The 17,288-nt window shown below is 40.5% G+C and overlaps 1 protein-coding gene across 1 annotated transcript in view; it reads right to left on the bottom strand.

Moving 5' to 3' along the window:
- VSIG1 (V-set and immunoglobulin domain containing 1) overlaps positions 1-9,316 on the bottom strand; it is a 41,972-nt gene extending 32,656 nt beyond the window's left edge. Inside the window, exon 1 of the mRNA XM_070292144.1 lies at positions 9,056-9,316. Coding sequence (XP_070148245.1) covers positions 9,056-9,104 — 49 coding nt within the window. The 5' untranslated portion in view covers positions 9,105-9,316. The remainder of the gene's footprint in view (positions 1-9,055) is intronic.
- Positions 9,317-17,288: the final 7,972 nt, after the last annotated feature.

Raw genomic sequence — 17,288 nt, forward strand, 5'->3', positions numbered from 1 at the left:
ACCATTGCAACAAAAAGAATAAAATACTTAGGAATATATCTACCTAAAGAAACTAAAGACCTATATATAGAAAACTATAAAACACTGATGAAAGAAATCAAAGAGGACACTAATAGATGGAGAAATATACCATGTTCATGGATTGGAAGAATCAATATAGTGAAAATGAGTATACTACCCAAAGCAATTTACAAATTCAATGCAATCCCTATCAAGCTACCAGCCACATTTTTCACAGAACTAGAACAAATAATTTCAAGATTTGTATGGAAATACAAAAAACCTCGAATAGCCAAAGCAATCTTGAGAAAGAAGAATGGAACTGGAGGAATCAACTTGCCTGACTTCAGGCTCTACTACAAAGCCACAGTCATCAAGACAGTATGGTACTGGCACAAAGACAGACATATAGATCAATGGAACAAAATAGAAAGCCCAGAGATAAATCCACACACATATGGACACCTTATCTTTGACAAAGGAGGCAAGAATATACAATGGAGTAAAGACAATCTCTTTAACAAGTGGTGCTGGGAAAACTGGTCAACCACTTGTAAAAGAATGAAACTAGATCACTTTCTAACACCGCACACAAAAGTAAACTCAAAATGGAATAAAGATCTAAATGTAAGATCAGAAACTATAAAACTCCTAGAGGAGAACATAGGCAAAACACTCTCAGACATAAATCACAGCAGGATCCTCTATGATCCACCTCCCAGAATGCTGGAAATAAAAGCAAAAATAAACAAATGGGATCTAATTAAAATTAAAAGCTTCTGCACAACAAAGGAAAATATAAGCAAGGTGAAAAGACAGCCTTCTGAATGGGAGAAAATAATAGCTAATGAAGCAACTGACAAACAACTAATCTCAAAAATATACAAGCAACTTCTGCAGCTCAACTCCAGAAAAATAAACGACCCTATCAAAAAATGGGCCAAAGAACTAAATAGACATTTCTCCAAAGAAGACACACGGATGGCTAACAAACACATGAAAAGATGCTCAACATCACTCATTATTAGAGAAATGCAAATCAAAACCACAATGAGGTACCACTTCACACCAGTCAGAATGGCTGCGATCCAAAAATCTGCAAGCAATAAATGCTGGAGAGGGTGTGGAGAAAAGGGAACCCTCCTACACTGTTGGTGGGAATGCAAACTAGTACAGCCACTATGGAGAACAGTGTGGAGATTCCTTAAAAAATTGCAAATAGAACTACCTTATGACCCAGCAATCCCACTTCTGGGCATACACACCGAGGAAACCAGAATTGAAAGAGACACATGTACCCCAATGTTCATCGCAGCACTGTTTATAATAGCCAGGACATGGAAACAACCTAGATGTCCATCAGCAGATGAATGGATAAGAAAGCTGTGGTACATATACACAATGGAGTATTACTCAGCTGTTAAAAAGAATTCATTTGAATCAGTTCTGATGAGATGGATGAAACTGGAGCCGATTATACAGAGTGAAGTAAGCCAGAAAGAAAAACACCAATACAGTATACTAACACATATATATGGAATTTAGGAAGATGGCAATGACGACCCTGTATGCAAGACAGGGAAAGAGACACAGATGTGTATAACGGACTTTTGGACTCAGAGGGAGAGGGAGAGGGTGGGATGATTTGGGAGAATGGCATTCTAACATGTATACTATCATGTAAGAATTGAATTGCCAGTCTATGTCTGACGCAGGATGCAGCATGCTTGGGGCTGGTGCATGGGGATGACCCAGAAAGATGTTATGGGGAGGGAGGTGGGAGGGGGGTTCATGTTTGGGAATGCAGGTAAGAATTAAAGATTTTAAAATGTAAAAAATAAAAAACTAAAAATAAAAAAAATAAAAAATAAAAAAAATTTTTATTCATTCATTTATTTTTGGCTGTGCTGGGTCTTCGTTGCTGTGCAGCTTTATCCTCTAGCTGGGGAGAGAGGGGGCTACTGCGTAGCTGCAGTGCGCAGGCTTCTTCACTGCGGCAGCTTCTCTTGCTGTGGGGCAAGGGCTCTAGAGCACAGGCTGAACAGCTGTGGCACACGGGCTTAGTTGCTCAGCGACATGCAGGATCTTCCCAGATCAGGGGTCAAACCCACGTCTCCTGCCTTGGCAGGTGGATTCTTCATCACTAAGCCACCAGGGAAAGCCCTGCTTTCTTCTTAATATCTTTCTGAGTTCTCCTTTGGTCGTCTCTTGCATTATTTCCAGGGAGGGTTTATACTTGTGCTTTAGCAGGGAGAAGCAAGGAGAAACAGATCTGTGTCATTTTGTCCAAACCAGAAATCTCCTTCAAGATTTAAGATTGTAAAAAGGGCCTGAGACCACGATGTTTGAGAACTGTTGACCTTACAAAAGGATCTGCTGCCCATATGATTTGGAGGAAGACCAAAGAGCCTCCTACTCCAAAATTCAGCCTACCAGTGTACATGAAATCCTTAGTATTATGCAAGCATTTTCCCAAGGGATGTTACAGGTGATGTTACTTTGGATAACACTATAGAGGCATAGTATCTTCCCTGGTGGATCAGATGGTAGTGTCCGCCTACAATGCAGGAGATCCGGGTTCGATCTCTGGGTTGGGAAGATCCTCTGGAGAAGGAAATGGCAACCCACTCCAGTACTCTTGCCTGGAAAATCCCATGGACAGAGGAGCATGGTAGGCTACAGTCCATGGGGTGGCAAAGAGTTGGACATGGCTGAGTGACTTCAATTTCACTTTATAGAGGCACTAGCTCATTTGAATAACTGGTTATTATCCATTGCAAAGTCAGAGTATAGAATATAGAAACTCTCCAGGGTGGAACATGACTGTCAGGCAGCTATTAAAAAATGGTCAAATTTAAAAGATGCTCTCTATGCTGCAGGGGAGCTAGAATGAGAACGCTAGCTACTCTCTGGGTTGGAACAGGATGAAGATACAAAGATGACAGGAAGACCAGAAGAAATAGTACAGAAAGACAAATTCCTGGCCCCCTTCCCAAAGATGACTTGAATTTTATTTTTTCTTAGTGGCAGTGGTCAGGCAAAAGGAACTCAGGGATTTAACAAACATCTTGAAAATTTTAAAGAAAAGCAAACTATTGTACTTATTACTCCTAGTTTCCTGGACTCAATAGCCGTGTTCTCTGTCACAGCCAGGTCATCTGATCCAGTTGCTTCTCTCCCAGAGTTGGCTGTTTGCATCAATGTCTTGATGAATTGAGAGAAGTATTTTAGGGTAAGCACTCATGCAGCATCTTCTGACTCCATGCAGTTTTCCCTCTCCCAACGTTCTCCTTCCTATGCATTCCTGGTTCCCATAACACCTCCTCCCAAAACAAAGTTGGAGTGCAGAAAGCAGCTACTCTTTTTGATGGAAAATTCACTGGAGATCGCTAAGTGACTCTCCTGCCCTCAAAAGCCCATTTCTTTTCTCCTGGAAGTTAGGCACATCCATCCCTGGCTATGCGCAAATAGTGACTTCCAAATGACTTTAAGGCATCCAAAATTAAAGGGATGGAATGAGGATTTGGTGGCCATTAAAGTTACCATAAACTTTCCTCTAAAAAAGGGATTTTGAAGATATTATTTGGCGGTCATTTTTGTCCTCTAGCTTACATCCCAAAATCTACTATGGAATTGAAGTAAAGTGAAGTGAAAGTCACTCAGTCATATCCGACTCTTTGCAACCCCATGTACTATACATTCCATAGAATTCTCCAGGCCAGAATACTGGAGTGGGAAGCCTTTCCCTTCTCCAGGGGATCTTCCCACACCAGGGGTCGAACCCAGGTCTCCCGCATTGCAGGTCGATTCCTTACCAGCTGAGCCACAAGGGAAGCTCATTATGGGATTGGGTAATGGTAATAACTTTTGATAGGTAAAGTAAAAACAAAACAAAACAGAAAAGTCTCTAAGGGCTGCTCTCAACAAAAGTGCCTGAAGGCAGAGTAAACACAATTCTCACACAAAGCAAGCCATGGAAAAAGTGATGCCTATCAACTAACATCTGCTGAGCACCTATTTTATGCCATGAACAGCACTAACACTGGGGAAATAATAATGAACAAGACAGACACAATCTCTGCCTGCCATGTCAATGCACCATGAACCATTTATATAGCACAGACCAGAATGGAGACAAATGAAAATCAAGGAGTTGGTAACAATCTGATTTAAATATTTTCAATATATTTTTAATAGAAGCCATATAAATATGGTGCTAGTGCTAAAGAACTAGCCTGCCAATGCAGGAGACGTAAGAGTCATGGGTTCTATCCCTGGGTCTGGAAGATCCCCTGGAGGAGGGCACAGCAATGCACTCCAGTCCTCTTGTCTCGAGAAGCTTGGCAGACAGAGAAGCCTGGGCATCCATAGGGATGCACAGAGTCGGGCACAACTGAAGCAGTTTAGCACATATAAATATGTATATTGAGATGTATGAAAGCTCAACAATATCACCTCAGAATAAGTGCAGTAACCTACAAATCTATTGTGAGAGAAAATATTTTTAAGGATACAACATGTTGTTCTGTAAATAGATAACAATTGGCAAAGCAATATTTCCAGACCATTTTTATTGTCCTGATTCCCAATACTCAGCACCATAATCAATCCTTAAATTCTGAAGAAAAGACAGTTTTCAGAAACTATCCATCTCTAATATAATGACAATGCATTTCAGAGCTAAGAGTTATATATTTCCAGATGAACTTTTTAAAAATGTCACATCATTCTATTAGTGAACATTACTTAAGCCTCTGAGATCACTGTCTAGTCCAGCACTGTCCAATAGAACTTTCCGTGATGAAAGTAGCCACTGAAAGTGAAAAAGTAAAACTGTTAGTTGCTCAGTTGTTGTGTTCAACTCTTTGTGACCCCAGCAGTTAGGACTTCACGCTTTCACTGCTGAGGGCATGAAAGTGTTAGTCCACCAGTCTCCTTTGTCCATGGGATTTCCCAGGCAAGAATACGGAAGTGGGTTACCATTTCCTTCTTCAGGGGATCTTTCCGACCCAGGGATCGAACCCAAGTCTCCTGAATTGCAAGCGAATTCTTTACTGTCTGAGCCACCCCCTGGGGAAGCCCATTACCCACATGCAGTTATGGAGCACCTAAAATGTTGCTAGTGCAACTGAAGAACTGAATTTCTTATTTTATTTAATTTGAATTAAGTTATATGTGAATAGCCACATGTGGATAGTGAAAAGTAAAATTTAAAGTGAAAGTGATTCTGTGTGTGTCAGGGGAAAAAATGTTCTCTTTCTCTGGATTCATTTAGTCTAAATTGAGAAATTATTCAAAAATTGAAGAAGGGGAAAAAAAACCCCATACATTGACAAGACTGACTGTACAGCAAAATAAAGATTAGCACCTGATTTAAACAAAACTGAGGACTGTAATTTCACTCACTGACCTGGCTGAATTAAAAAAACACCCCCCAGCCCAAAGAACACATACGTGGTTGAAATATGTGTGACTGCTTTTAAAAATCAGTGCATCTTATTAAAGGAAAATAATCCAAGGTGTATACACTTGAGTTAATCAACACTCTAAACAGATTTTAAATGCCTCATGTTTTGGTAATGATTGTTCATTCATCTATTTAATGCCTACAATGTGACAGGCTCTTTGCTTAGGGGGATTATTATTCTAACATACCAAACAGACAAATTTGACCTGTTGCAATTCACGTGATTTAATTTCAAGCTGCTGCTAAGTCACTTCAGTCATGTCTGACTCTGTGAGACTCCATAGACGGCAGCCCACCAGGCTCCCCGGTTCCTGGGATTCTCCAGGCAAGAACACTGGAGTGGGTTGCCATTTCCTTCTCCAATGCATGAAAGTGGAAAGTGAAAGTGAAGTCGCTCAGTCGTGTCAGACTCTTAGCGACCCCATGGACTGCAGCCCACCAGGCTCCTTGGTCCATGGGATTTTCCAGGCAAGAGTACCGGAGTGGGGTGCCATTGCCTTCTCCTAATTTCAAGCAACTTCATCTAAAATTGCTTCATTTTTGAGTTAGGCAATAATCAAGTGATCACTAACTTTATGGATCTGACTAAAGTTCAAACATATTACTGCATTAAAATGCATAGCACATACCTTGTGAAAATGCAAACAATTTTAACATATCTTTCAAACAGGTGACTATACTATAAGCATCTAAAATGATATGCTTGAACTTTTTGAAGACTTTTTCAATAAAATTATTTTCCTGAAGTGGAATATACCTGACTTCCTTAGAAGTCAGTAGAAAGGCTTTCATTAAAATAGAATCTGTCTTGCTTAGTTTTCCAAAAATGCATTTTATATATGTGTGTGAAAATCATTTCTGAATGTTTGGGGTTTGAGAAGGTAACTCACTCTTTTGTTTTTCTACCTTTATTCAGATACAATTTACATATAACATTGTATAAGTTTAAGCTGTACAAAGTGTTGATTTGACATATATCGCAAAATGATTACCACCAAAGCATTAACTAACACTTTCATCACATCACATAATTTCCATTTCTTTTTTGTGGTGATAATATTTAAGATCTACTCTCTAAATAACTTTCAAGTACACAGTATTGTCAATTATAGCCATCACGCTGTACATTAGATCCCTAGTTCTTACTCATCTTCTAACTGAAAGTTTGTACCATTTGGTCAACATCACCCCCATTATCCCACAACCACCATCCCTGGTAACCACCACTATATACTCTCTGTTTCCATGAATTCAGGTTGCTGTTTTTTCAGATTCCACATATGAGTGAGATCATACAGTGTTTATCTTTCTCTGACTTATCTCACTTAGCATAATGTCCTTAAGGCCCATCCATGTCACAAATGGCAGGATTTCAGAAGGTAGTTAATTTTCAGTAAACATTTCCTATGTGCCCACTATGTGCCAAGCACCATGCTTGACACCAAAAATGTGACATTCTTCCTGACCAGGAAACAAGTCCAGATAACACATCAAATTGCACATTGATGGAAACACTACCAGCTGCCTCACAGCCATTTCTGGATCAACTGATGGACACTACTAATAACAGGCATAGCTTACTGAATTCTTTCTCTGACTTCCATACATGTGTAAGCACTGCAAACAACAATATATTGTACCATATTTCCATTCTATCTGCTAGACTGACACTACCACATTTTGTTGGGCCAGCTAGATTATCTATGTACACTATGCATTAGCAAAATCAGTTAGACAGTAACTTAAAAATAAAGGCTCTGAAGTATTTATTGGTAACTCTGGGCTTTGTTCAGAAAGTCACAATCAAGTAAGATCCCAAGATCATCTAAGTAAGTTTTTAAACAATAAAAATATTGTATACAAGATATAAACTCAATTCTGTAATATACTATTTACTTGCAAGAGGAAAAAAAAAATAAGAAATTCATCAGAATCTCTGATAAGATTTCTGGTGACATTTATTTTCTTATTTATATGTTTCCATATTTCCAACTGTCTACAAAGACCATACATTACACTTATAATCAGTAAAAATTGTATCTACATTAGTTATAGTAGAAGCCACTCTTGTAACTGTTCCAAAATGGGTGTCTAGTATAGGCCGGAGTTAGGCCTCAGAGAGGGAAGGAGGAGTTGACTACAGGTGTGATTTTAGAGGCTGCTGTAGAAGGCCCATGGCGACCCAATTAGCTAGTGACTGGAATCTCTTTAAAAGGGACAAAGACTTTCACTGTCTAAAGTTAAAGTTTAAAATGAATATTCCTGGAGGAAAGGGAAAATAGGAACATATGTTCCCACCAGGATGGAAATTGAGAAAGGCAGCTTTTTCCAGCTCTAAGTCCTGGCTAGATCACTGGATAAACGTAGTATTGCCTTCTGGTAACTCCACAGAACATGTCTGCTTAAACATTTAGCAATGAACATTTAGAGAATTATTACTAAATATCATATAGTTTTGAAAAGTAACATTTCTGATGATAAAAATAGTGTAATACAGTGTTCTCTGTAGAAACCATAGAAAATATGAAAAGGCTGGGGAATAAGATTAAAATCATCTATAATCCCATCAGCCAGAGGTAATCATCATGAACAGTTTGGTACATAACTTTCTAAGAATTTATTCTAGGCACGTGGGTATATCCTGCTTTTCACTTAGTATTTTATCTTGAACATTTTCTTATGTTGTTAAATATGCTTAGTAAACCTCATTCTAATAACTGCCTAATATTACTTAGGGCTTCCCTTGTGGCTCAGCTGATAAAGAATCCGCGTGCAATGTGGGAGACCTGGGTTTGATCCCTGGGTTGGGAAGATCCCCTGGAGAAGGGAAAGGCTACCCACTCCAGTATTCTGGCCTAGAGAATTCCATGGACTGTATAGTCCATGGGGTTGCAAAGACATTTCTTGGATAAACAATCTTATTGAATCTACCATGGATCTAATTTATCATGAGAAGACATTCAAAATACATTTGGTATCTGAACAAATTAACCAAGGGATTTTTCTGAATTAGTGATCTCTCCTGGGTCTACCAATATTAGGATTTGACTCTAAAAATGATTTTGTTTTTCTCAAACCCCTAAAAACACCCATATTGTGCACAACGATAAATTACTCACGTATTTTGAAAAGTACAATTCTTAGGAAATGTTAGATAGTTACGCATGACAGTTAAGCTCCCAGCCAGGTTTAGCAAATCGATCAAAATGAATTTGAAGGAAACAGTCAAGTAAAACAGAGGGAAAAAAGTATCCTTGGCACAAACTTCAGCTTCTGAGTAAATTCATCTGTTCAACCTTCAAGCTAAAAAAAGAGAGATACTGCAATTGGGGGGGTGGGATCCTAATTCAGAAGCTACATAAAACAATTCTATTTACAGCCTGGGTTCCCAAAATATCAGCAGAGCACATATTTGCTAGGCAAGTTTTCTGAAAATTATTTTACTCAGCACACTAATATAATATAGTTCCTTCTAAGCACAGGAGGGGAATATTCTATGTAAAAAAAAAAAAAAATTTGCAATTTTGGTTTAAAAGGAAACTCCATTCCCAGTGATCTTCGGTGGGCTGGAGATCCGACCCCCCTTACCTGCAAGGCAGTTGAGAATCAGAAACACCTTCCAAAATGTTAACCCCATTATGCTGAGGTTCGCTGAGCGCAGTCAAGGTCCAGTAGCTTGCCTGGGCTAGGCTGAGTCTCAAACTGACTTCTTCAGTCACACCGAGGTTTGCCAGGCTTATCTGCCAGCATCACCAAGCAAACAAGCTTCTTGGGGCTTACTTATTGGTTACAGACCTTTCTCAGAGCAGACGTGTGTTTCTTTGAAATGTTTTTCATGGGGCGTGTTTCCTTGATATATTTGCTACTGTGTTAATGATAAACCCACATATTTAAATTCTTAAAGTTCTTTGTACACAGATTCCTAAGTTTTATTGTTTAAAATTAATCTTATTAAAAAGTTATACTTGAGGGGAAAAGATATAATTGGAAGAGAACCTATATAAATAAAAGCTGACAAGGTTAATTAATTTCAAATATTTCCACAAATGCCTTATGGCATTGATTCACTAACCTTTTACAAATTAAGTTAGCAAATTAATGTTCTAAGATTTTCTCAGGAGACAGGGTTCACAGGAAGGGCACAGGGGACATGAAGCAAGAAAGCATCCAGTTTCTATGTGAACAAACTCTGGACACATCACACTTTTTTGAAGCCCTAGTAGTAGAGTGAATTGCATGTTTTTTTGTCTTCCAAGTTAGAAACCTTGTAGCATTTATTCATTTGCCTAATTTTGCAAATTGGTTGGGCTTGCCCGATGGCTCATTAGGTAAAGAATCTGCCTGCAATGCAGGATATGCAGGTTCGATCCCTGGGTCAGGAAGATCCACTGGAGGAGGAAATGGTAACCCATTCCAGTATTCTTACCTGGAAAATGGATAGAGGAGCCTTGAGGGCTACAGTCCATGGGGTCACAGAGTCAGACACAACTGAGCACAAACGAGCAATTTTGCAAAATGAGGTGAGTAAATAAATGAGCTAAGATTTCCACTGGATGAGTCTGAATTTTTGCAGAATTAGGATACTGAATAGGTGCCACAGGGTTAACTTAGAAAGGGGTTTCACTAGAAGGGAATGGCAGGCTGCACAAGGGAGAAGCCTTCAACTGAACATGAAAATTTAACAAAGTTGCCCTCATGCTTAACTAACCCTGAGATACATACGGACCTCCTTGGCTCTTCCCTTGCAATCTCTAAATCCTGGTGTTTCCGTCTCTACTATGGTTCTCAGATTTGTTCCTTCCATCCTGGTCCAGGTACTCAGGTCTCCACCCCTGGCTTACTGTAGCAGCTTCCTAAATGGGCCCCCTGACTCCTTTCTCCTTCAGTCTCTGTACCAGCCACATGTCAGTGTTCCAACCCTGATCAAGCATCTTCAATGACACTACAAGGGACTCTTTCATCAAGTCCAAAGTCCTTAATTTGGATTCCCAACATTCTAAGATCTTGCCCATGCCTCACCTGAATTTGAGTCATGTTAAATCGTCCACCTGAAAAATGCTGTCAAGTTACTGCCCCAAGGAGTGTTCAGTCACATGAAATATGGGCAAATCGCAGTGATATGTTTCATGAACTTTAAGTTACAGAAAGCATTTGACACCATCTCATCTCAGCCAAGCGAACTTCCCACCACTCCTCAGAGAGCCATTTGCTCTCATCACATATCATAACTTCTCGAAGCATTCCCTGTCTATGCTCATGTCTGATGCCAAACCTTGGCTTCCAGTGAACTCGATCCCTACTTAGAACTTTCTCCTCCTTCCTCTTGCTATCTAAGCATATTCTTAGCACAGATCAGTCATACTGTCCTATGTGAAAATTTTGAAGAGCCCACAAACCGCCTCTCTCTGGGCTCCCTCTTGGATAAATCTGTATTATACTTAAACCCAATACCCTCAGTTGGTACCAGATTACTCTTCAGTAGTCTATGTATTAATGAAGTCTCCCCTAAATCAACTGTCTATGAGCCCCTCCAGGATGGGGACAAGGTCTTATACAGGCAGTTCCCAACTTAAGAATGAGCGTGTCCCAAAATGTATTGGTTAGCCCATTGTTTAATCCAAGAGTACACATTTCCTGCTAAAGCAATGCTTAAATGAAGTCTTGTTCCCAAACCCACATAGAGCATAGTCTAGCACTGGCTTGAATTCTGGATGCTGGGCAATACAGGGTAGGGGAGTAGAAGAAAGAGCTGCAAGTGGCAGAGAAAGAACATTCCTTTCCTTTCCCAAGACACAGGTTGAGTGCAAGGCAATGCTTTTTTCCCCAAATAACTATTACATGTCTTTGTCACCCACCTTCCCTTCTACCCCCACCCCGCCGCCGCCCACATGGTCTACTGGTCCTTTGGGTACCTAGGCTTCCCTAAGGGAGTGTCTTGTGCTGTGCTATGCTTAGTCACTCGGTCATATCCAACTCTTTGTGAAACCATGGATTGTAGCCTGCCAGGCTCCTCTGTCCATGGGATTCTCCAGTCAAGAACACTAGAGTGGGTTGCCATTTTCTTCTCCAATTACATGGGACAGATAGTATAAATCATGACAGTCCCAGGCAAACCTGAATGTCTGGCCTCCCACCTACAGGGGAGTGCTAAGCATAAAGCAAGTGCTAAGAAGACCCTGTTAATTAATTCAGTATATCCAAGATGGTTGACCCTGAGATGGGGAGAGGAAGTGTTGGCTTAAAGCTGTTGCTAAAATCCCACAGCATCAGACAGAATCTCGCATACAAACACAAAATACTCTAGAGGATTTAAGTAAAATGCCTGCACTGCTGCTATGTGTGACCTAACTTGGACAGGTAGCACTCTGTGAAAATAAACTCTAAGAAATAAAGTTTCCACTTTGGACTGAATTTTGTATCACTGAGTATTGCTCAGAAGAAGCAAGTCATTAACTGGGACATGAAATATTATCAAATATCTTGCACAGTTTTACAGAGCTTCACAATTTTTAAAGCTGTTTTTCCATTTTATCTTCACAACTAACAGTAAAATAGATAGAGCAGGTATTATCTACATTCTGTACATAAAAAAATGGAGGTTCAGAAATGTGTCTTTCCCAAGGCCGCATAATCCGCATTCGATGCTGTCCCTCCCGTCACAATGCGCAGTGGCCCAGTGTGCCTATATAGTAACAAACATGCTACTGCCTCCAGGGCTCTTCCTTGGGAACATTCAGAAATGGGCAGTATCTGATTTTTCCCTCATTGTTATACTTAAAAATTACAAAAGTAATACATTTTGCTTGTGAAGGGATATCAAAGAACAAAGAGGCATACAGAGGATAAAAAGAAAGCCCCATTCTCTCACCCACGTGTGTGATCGCATGCCATGATCACAAGCAATGGGAGTTTTGCATTTTTCTCAGCCTTTCTATGAATTTACATACAGGCATGAGGTGGGTTTTTTAAAGGAAAGGTAATCATAGATTGTTCTGTAAGTCGCTTCCCCGCGCCCCCCCCCCCCCGGAAGCATTTTTGTTCTCTATGTTACCATGCACAACTACATCTATAGAGCTATCTTATCTCTTTCAAGACCATATGATATTTCATAGTATGAATGTACCACAACTTATTTTAACATTCTCCTAATGGGGAATTCTTGGGCCATTTCCAGTCTTTAAAACAAAAGTCTTATAAACAATGGTGAAATGAATTTCCTTTTGCTTGTATCTCTGCCCACTTATGTGATGATTTCTCTAGATTAGCTACCTAGAAATGAAACTGCTGGATGATCAAAGGGTATGAACATTTTAATTTTTGGCTTATCATGAAAAATTGCTCAACAGAAATTCTTTACAAATCTACACCTCTGTTAAAAGAGTGTATGAGAGTGCCTGTTTCTCCATGGCCTTGTCAACAATGAGATTTATCAGTCTTTTCATTTTATTAATATCACGGCTGAAAACTGGTATTGCATTGTTATTTTAATTTGTATTTCTCTAATTAGGTTGAGCCTCTTTTCATAGATTTGTTGGCCTAACTGGTATACTTTTTCTTGTAAATTGCTTGTTTTATGACCTTATACCATTTTCCCACTTGAGTTTTCTTTTCATATTGCAGAAGTACTCTTTACAGTTATGAATTTTAACCTGAGTTTGGTATATACATTATAAATGTTTCCTTCCAGTCTATCACTTTTTAAAAAACACTGTCTTTTAATATAAAGACTTTTGCATTTTGCAGTAGTTAAATCTAGTAATCTTTTCTTTGTAGCTTCCGAGTTTCATGTCTTCTTTAAGAAATCCAAGGCTTACATTTCCAATCTAAGATTATAGAAATATTATTATATATTATTATGTTAATATTAAAACATTATATTTTCTTCTAATGCTTCTATAATTTTGTCCCATCTTTCAGTTATGGGAATTCTCTCCTTCCTCTTCCTCAGGCCAATAGCCTTTGTGTTATCCTTGACTCCTCTCCTTCCCTCACGTACATCTAATTCATCAGCAGATTCTTTTTGGGTCCATGTCCAAAATATTCCCAGGCTCCGGCCACTTTTCCCACTTTAACTGTTACCATCTGACTCTGAGTCACCAGCATCAATTACCTGGCTCGCTGCAATTGCCCCTAGCTGGTCTACCTGCTTTTGCCTCGTCGCCATCGTCTATTCCACAGCAACTGGAATGATTCTTTTCTGTGCAAGTCAGATCACATCTCACTTTTGCTCAAGATCCTCCAGTAGTTCCCAATTTCTCTCAGAATAAAAGTCAAAGTCTTTAAAACAACAATAACTTTGTTGTTGGTCAGTTACTAAGTCGTGTCCAACTCTTTGTGACCCCAGGCACTACAGCACACCAGGCTTCCCTGTCCTTCACTATCTCCTGGAGTTTGCTCAAATTCATGTCTATTGTGTCGGTGATGCTGTCTAGCCATCTCATCCTCTGCCAACCTTATCTCCTACCATTCTTCCCTCTATCATTCTGCTCCAGCAACCTGCTCTTCTTTTTTTTTTAAGACATTAATTATTACTACTAAATTTTTTTGGCTAAGGTGGATATGGGATCTTAGTTCCCCAACCAGGGATCAAACCCATGCCCCCTACAGGAGGAGTGCAGAGGCCTAACCACTGAACCACCTGGGAAGCCCCTAACTGCTCTTCTTGTTGACCATCCAATCCAGCCAAGTATGCTCCCACTTTTTAGGGCATTTTCAGTGGCAGTTGCCTCTGTCTCTGACACTCTAGCCCCAGATATCAGCAGGGCAAACTCCTTCATCTTCAAGTCTTTGCTCAAATGTCAGTTTTCAACATCTCCCTTGTTCACACAATTTAAAACTGCAGCTTACCCCACTCCAGACTTTCCAACCCCTACTAGCTTTTCCTTTCTTCACAGCACTCATTAATGTCAAACATACTATACAGCTTATTTGCAGTTTACTTTTTCACCTAATCAGAGAGTAATTTTCAAAAGGGCAGGGATTTCTGTCTATTCTTTTTTTGTTAAATGAACAAACTTGTGACCTGGGTTCGATCTCTGGGTTGGGAAGATCCCCTAGAGAAGGGAAAGGCTACCCACTCCAGTATTCTGGCCTGGAGAATCCCATGGACTATGCAGTCCATGGGGTTGCAAAGAATTGGGCACAACTCTTGATGAAAGTGAGAGAGTGAAAAAGTTGGCTTAAAACTCAACATTCAGAAAACTAAGATCATGGCATCTGGTCCCATCACTTCATAGGAAATAGATGGGGAAACAGTGGAAACAGTGTCAGACTTTATTTTTGGAGGCTCCAAAATCACTGCAGATGGTGATTGCAGCCATGAAATTAAAAGACACTTACTCCTTGGAAGGAAAGTTATGACCAACCTAGATAGCATATTCAAAAGCAGAGACATTACTTTGCCAACAAAGGTCTGTCTAGTCTAGGCTATGGTTTTTCCAGTGGTCTTGTATGGATGTGAGAGTTGGACTATGAAGAAAGCTGAGTGCTGAAGAATTGATGCTTTTGAACTGTGGTGTTGGAGAAGACTCTTGAGAGTCCCTTGGACTGCAAGGAGATCCAACCAGTCCATTCTGAAGGAGATCAGTCCTGGGTGTTCATTGGAAGGACTGATGTTGAAGCTGAAACTCCAATACTTTGGCCACCTCATGGGAAGAGTTGACTCATTGGAAAAGACTCTGATGCTGGGAGGGATTGGGGGCAGGAGGAGAAGGGGACGACCGAGGATGAGATGGCTGGATGGCATCACCGACTTGATGGACGTGAGTTTGAGTGAACTCTGGGAGTTGGTGATGGACAGGGAGGCCTGGCGTGCTGCGATTCATGGGGTCGCAAAGAGTCAGACATGACTGAGCAACTGAACTGAACTGAGTGACTTTCACTCACTAACTCACTTGTGAAACTGGATTTAATCCATTTGGAATTTATCTTTGTGTATTGTGTAAGATAGGGTGAAATTTTATGTAATGCCCTCATGTCTTAAATAAGAGCAAATCTTTACCCTTTAAGGGAATTTTCTCTGAAAATAGCTAGATCATTTGAGGCTAATTCTAATCAATTAAATAGGTGATCAGTAATGCTGTTCTGTGGTCAAGAAATGAGGCATAATTATAAGGTGATGAGCCTGCTGTCTTTGTGTGGCTTGGGACCTGGCTCAGAAGTCAATCTCAGGTTTCCAAAAGACAGACCAAGGCCATTCTTAGGGCATTCTTAGGCTATGAGTGGAGAAGGCGATGGCACCCCACTCCAGTACTCTTGCCTGGAAAATCCCATGGAGGGAGGAGCCTGGTGGGCTGCAGTCCATAGGGTCGCTGAGGGTCAGACACGACTGAGCAACTTCACTTTCACTTTTCACTTTCATGCACTGGAGAAGGAAATGGCAACCCCCTCCAGTGTTCTTGCCTGGAGAATCCCAGGGAGAGGAGAGCCTGGTGGGCTGTCGTCTATGGGGTCACACAGAGTCAGACACGACTGAAGTGACTTAGCAGTAGGCTATGAGAGAGAGACAAACAGAGATATTTGGGAGTAAAGCTTTTCATGTATATTTTTGATAGTTGAAATGTCTGATTTTTGTGGGAAAAATCAGAATTTATTGGACTTCCTTATGCACATTTTATGGTTTTGTATGATTTTTTACAATGTTGAATTATGTATGGAAGGGCATAATCTAGTCAGTGCTTTGAGTCTAAAGATTCTCATTCATTCCTGTTGGAATGGTTCCGAAGAACTTGTTTCAAAAACTCCTTGTGCAATCACCGTGCCGTTGAAGCTTCAGTGCTTTTGCCAGCTGCCTGCCACACAGCCCTGCTTATATGCCCACTAGGGCTTCAAGTTTTGCCTCGCACAAGTCACCCTCTGCTGCCAAACCTGTGCCACTCCGCAGTCACTGTTGCTGGTGCCCCCATGCACTGACTTGCACTTTTAGTCACTCTGTCAGTGCTCCAGTACCCGATCCTGCTGAGAACGTCTTTGTAGCTCATCTTCTTCTTTCCATCTCCTGTCATCCTTCAGTGTAGTCACTGTCATCTGTCATTTAGATGGCTGCAGTAGCCTCTGAGCCCATCTCCTGGACTCAGATCTTCTTCTCAAATCCATCTTTTGTAACCCTGTAAGATAAGCTTTCTGAAAGTCCAATGTAATCATGTCTTTCTCATCATCAAAAATCTGCTGTGACACCCCATCACCTTTTTGCCAAGACATAAATGTTTTTATCTGGCATTCTCAACCTACCTCTCCTGTCTATTTTCTGCTATTTGTAACACCAAAGAGTGTCAGAACTGGTTAAAGTCTTACAAGTAGTCTCCAAAGAAAATTACTCTGTTTCCTGAACCTCTGCCTCAGTTTCCCACCCCTGTGCCCTTACAAAGCTACTCCCTCCTTTAGCTATCCCACCCCATCAGGTCTATTTGTCAAATACCTACTCATCCCCTGAGTCTAACCCTCCATATACTGTCTCCTGATTCCCACATGATGTGAATGGGATTCCTCATCTTTACAGCACTACTGAATACCATTTGCCCAGCACTTAGAGGATAGGGCAGCTATTCATGCACTGGTCCTCTGCATGCTTCTAAGAATGCAAGCTCTGAAGGAGGATAAGGACTGTGTTTAGGTGCTTTCTCCCTCCCTCCCTCCTCCTCCCTCCCCACCCCCCCCCACACACACACACACACTGAGCTTGTTACGGGCCAGACATTATGCTAAGCTCTTCATATTCATTATACCACAATCTTCTTCAAAGCCTTATGATGCAGGCAGTTTTATGATGCTTATTTTATAGGGGAAGAAAGAGAAGCACAGGGAAATGAAGCAATTTGCACAA

This window comes from Ovis canadensis, chromosome X (assembly GCF_042477335.2).
Source record: "Ovis canadensis isolate MfBH-ARS-UI-01 breed Bighorn chromosome X, ARS-UI_OviCan_v2, whole genome shotgun sequence".
Taxonomy (NCBI): domain Eukaryota; kingdom Metazoa; phylum Chordata; class Mammalia; order Artiodactyla; family Bovidae; genus Ovis; species Ovis canadensis.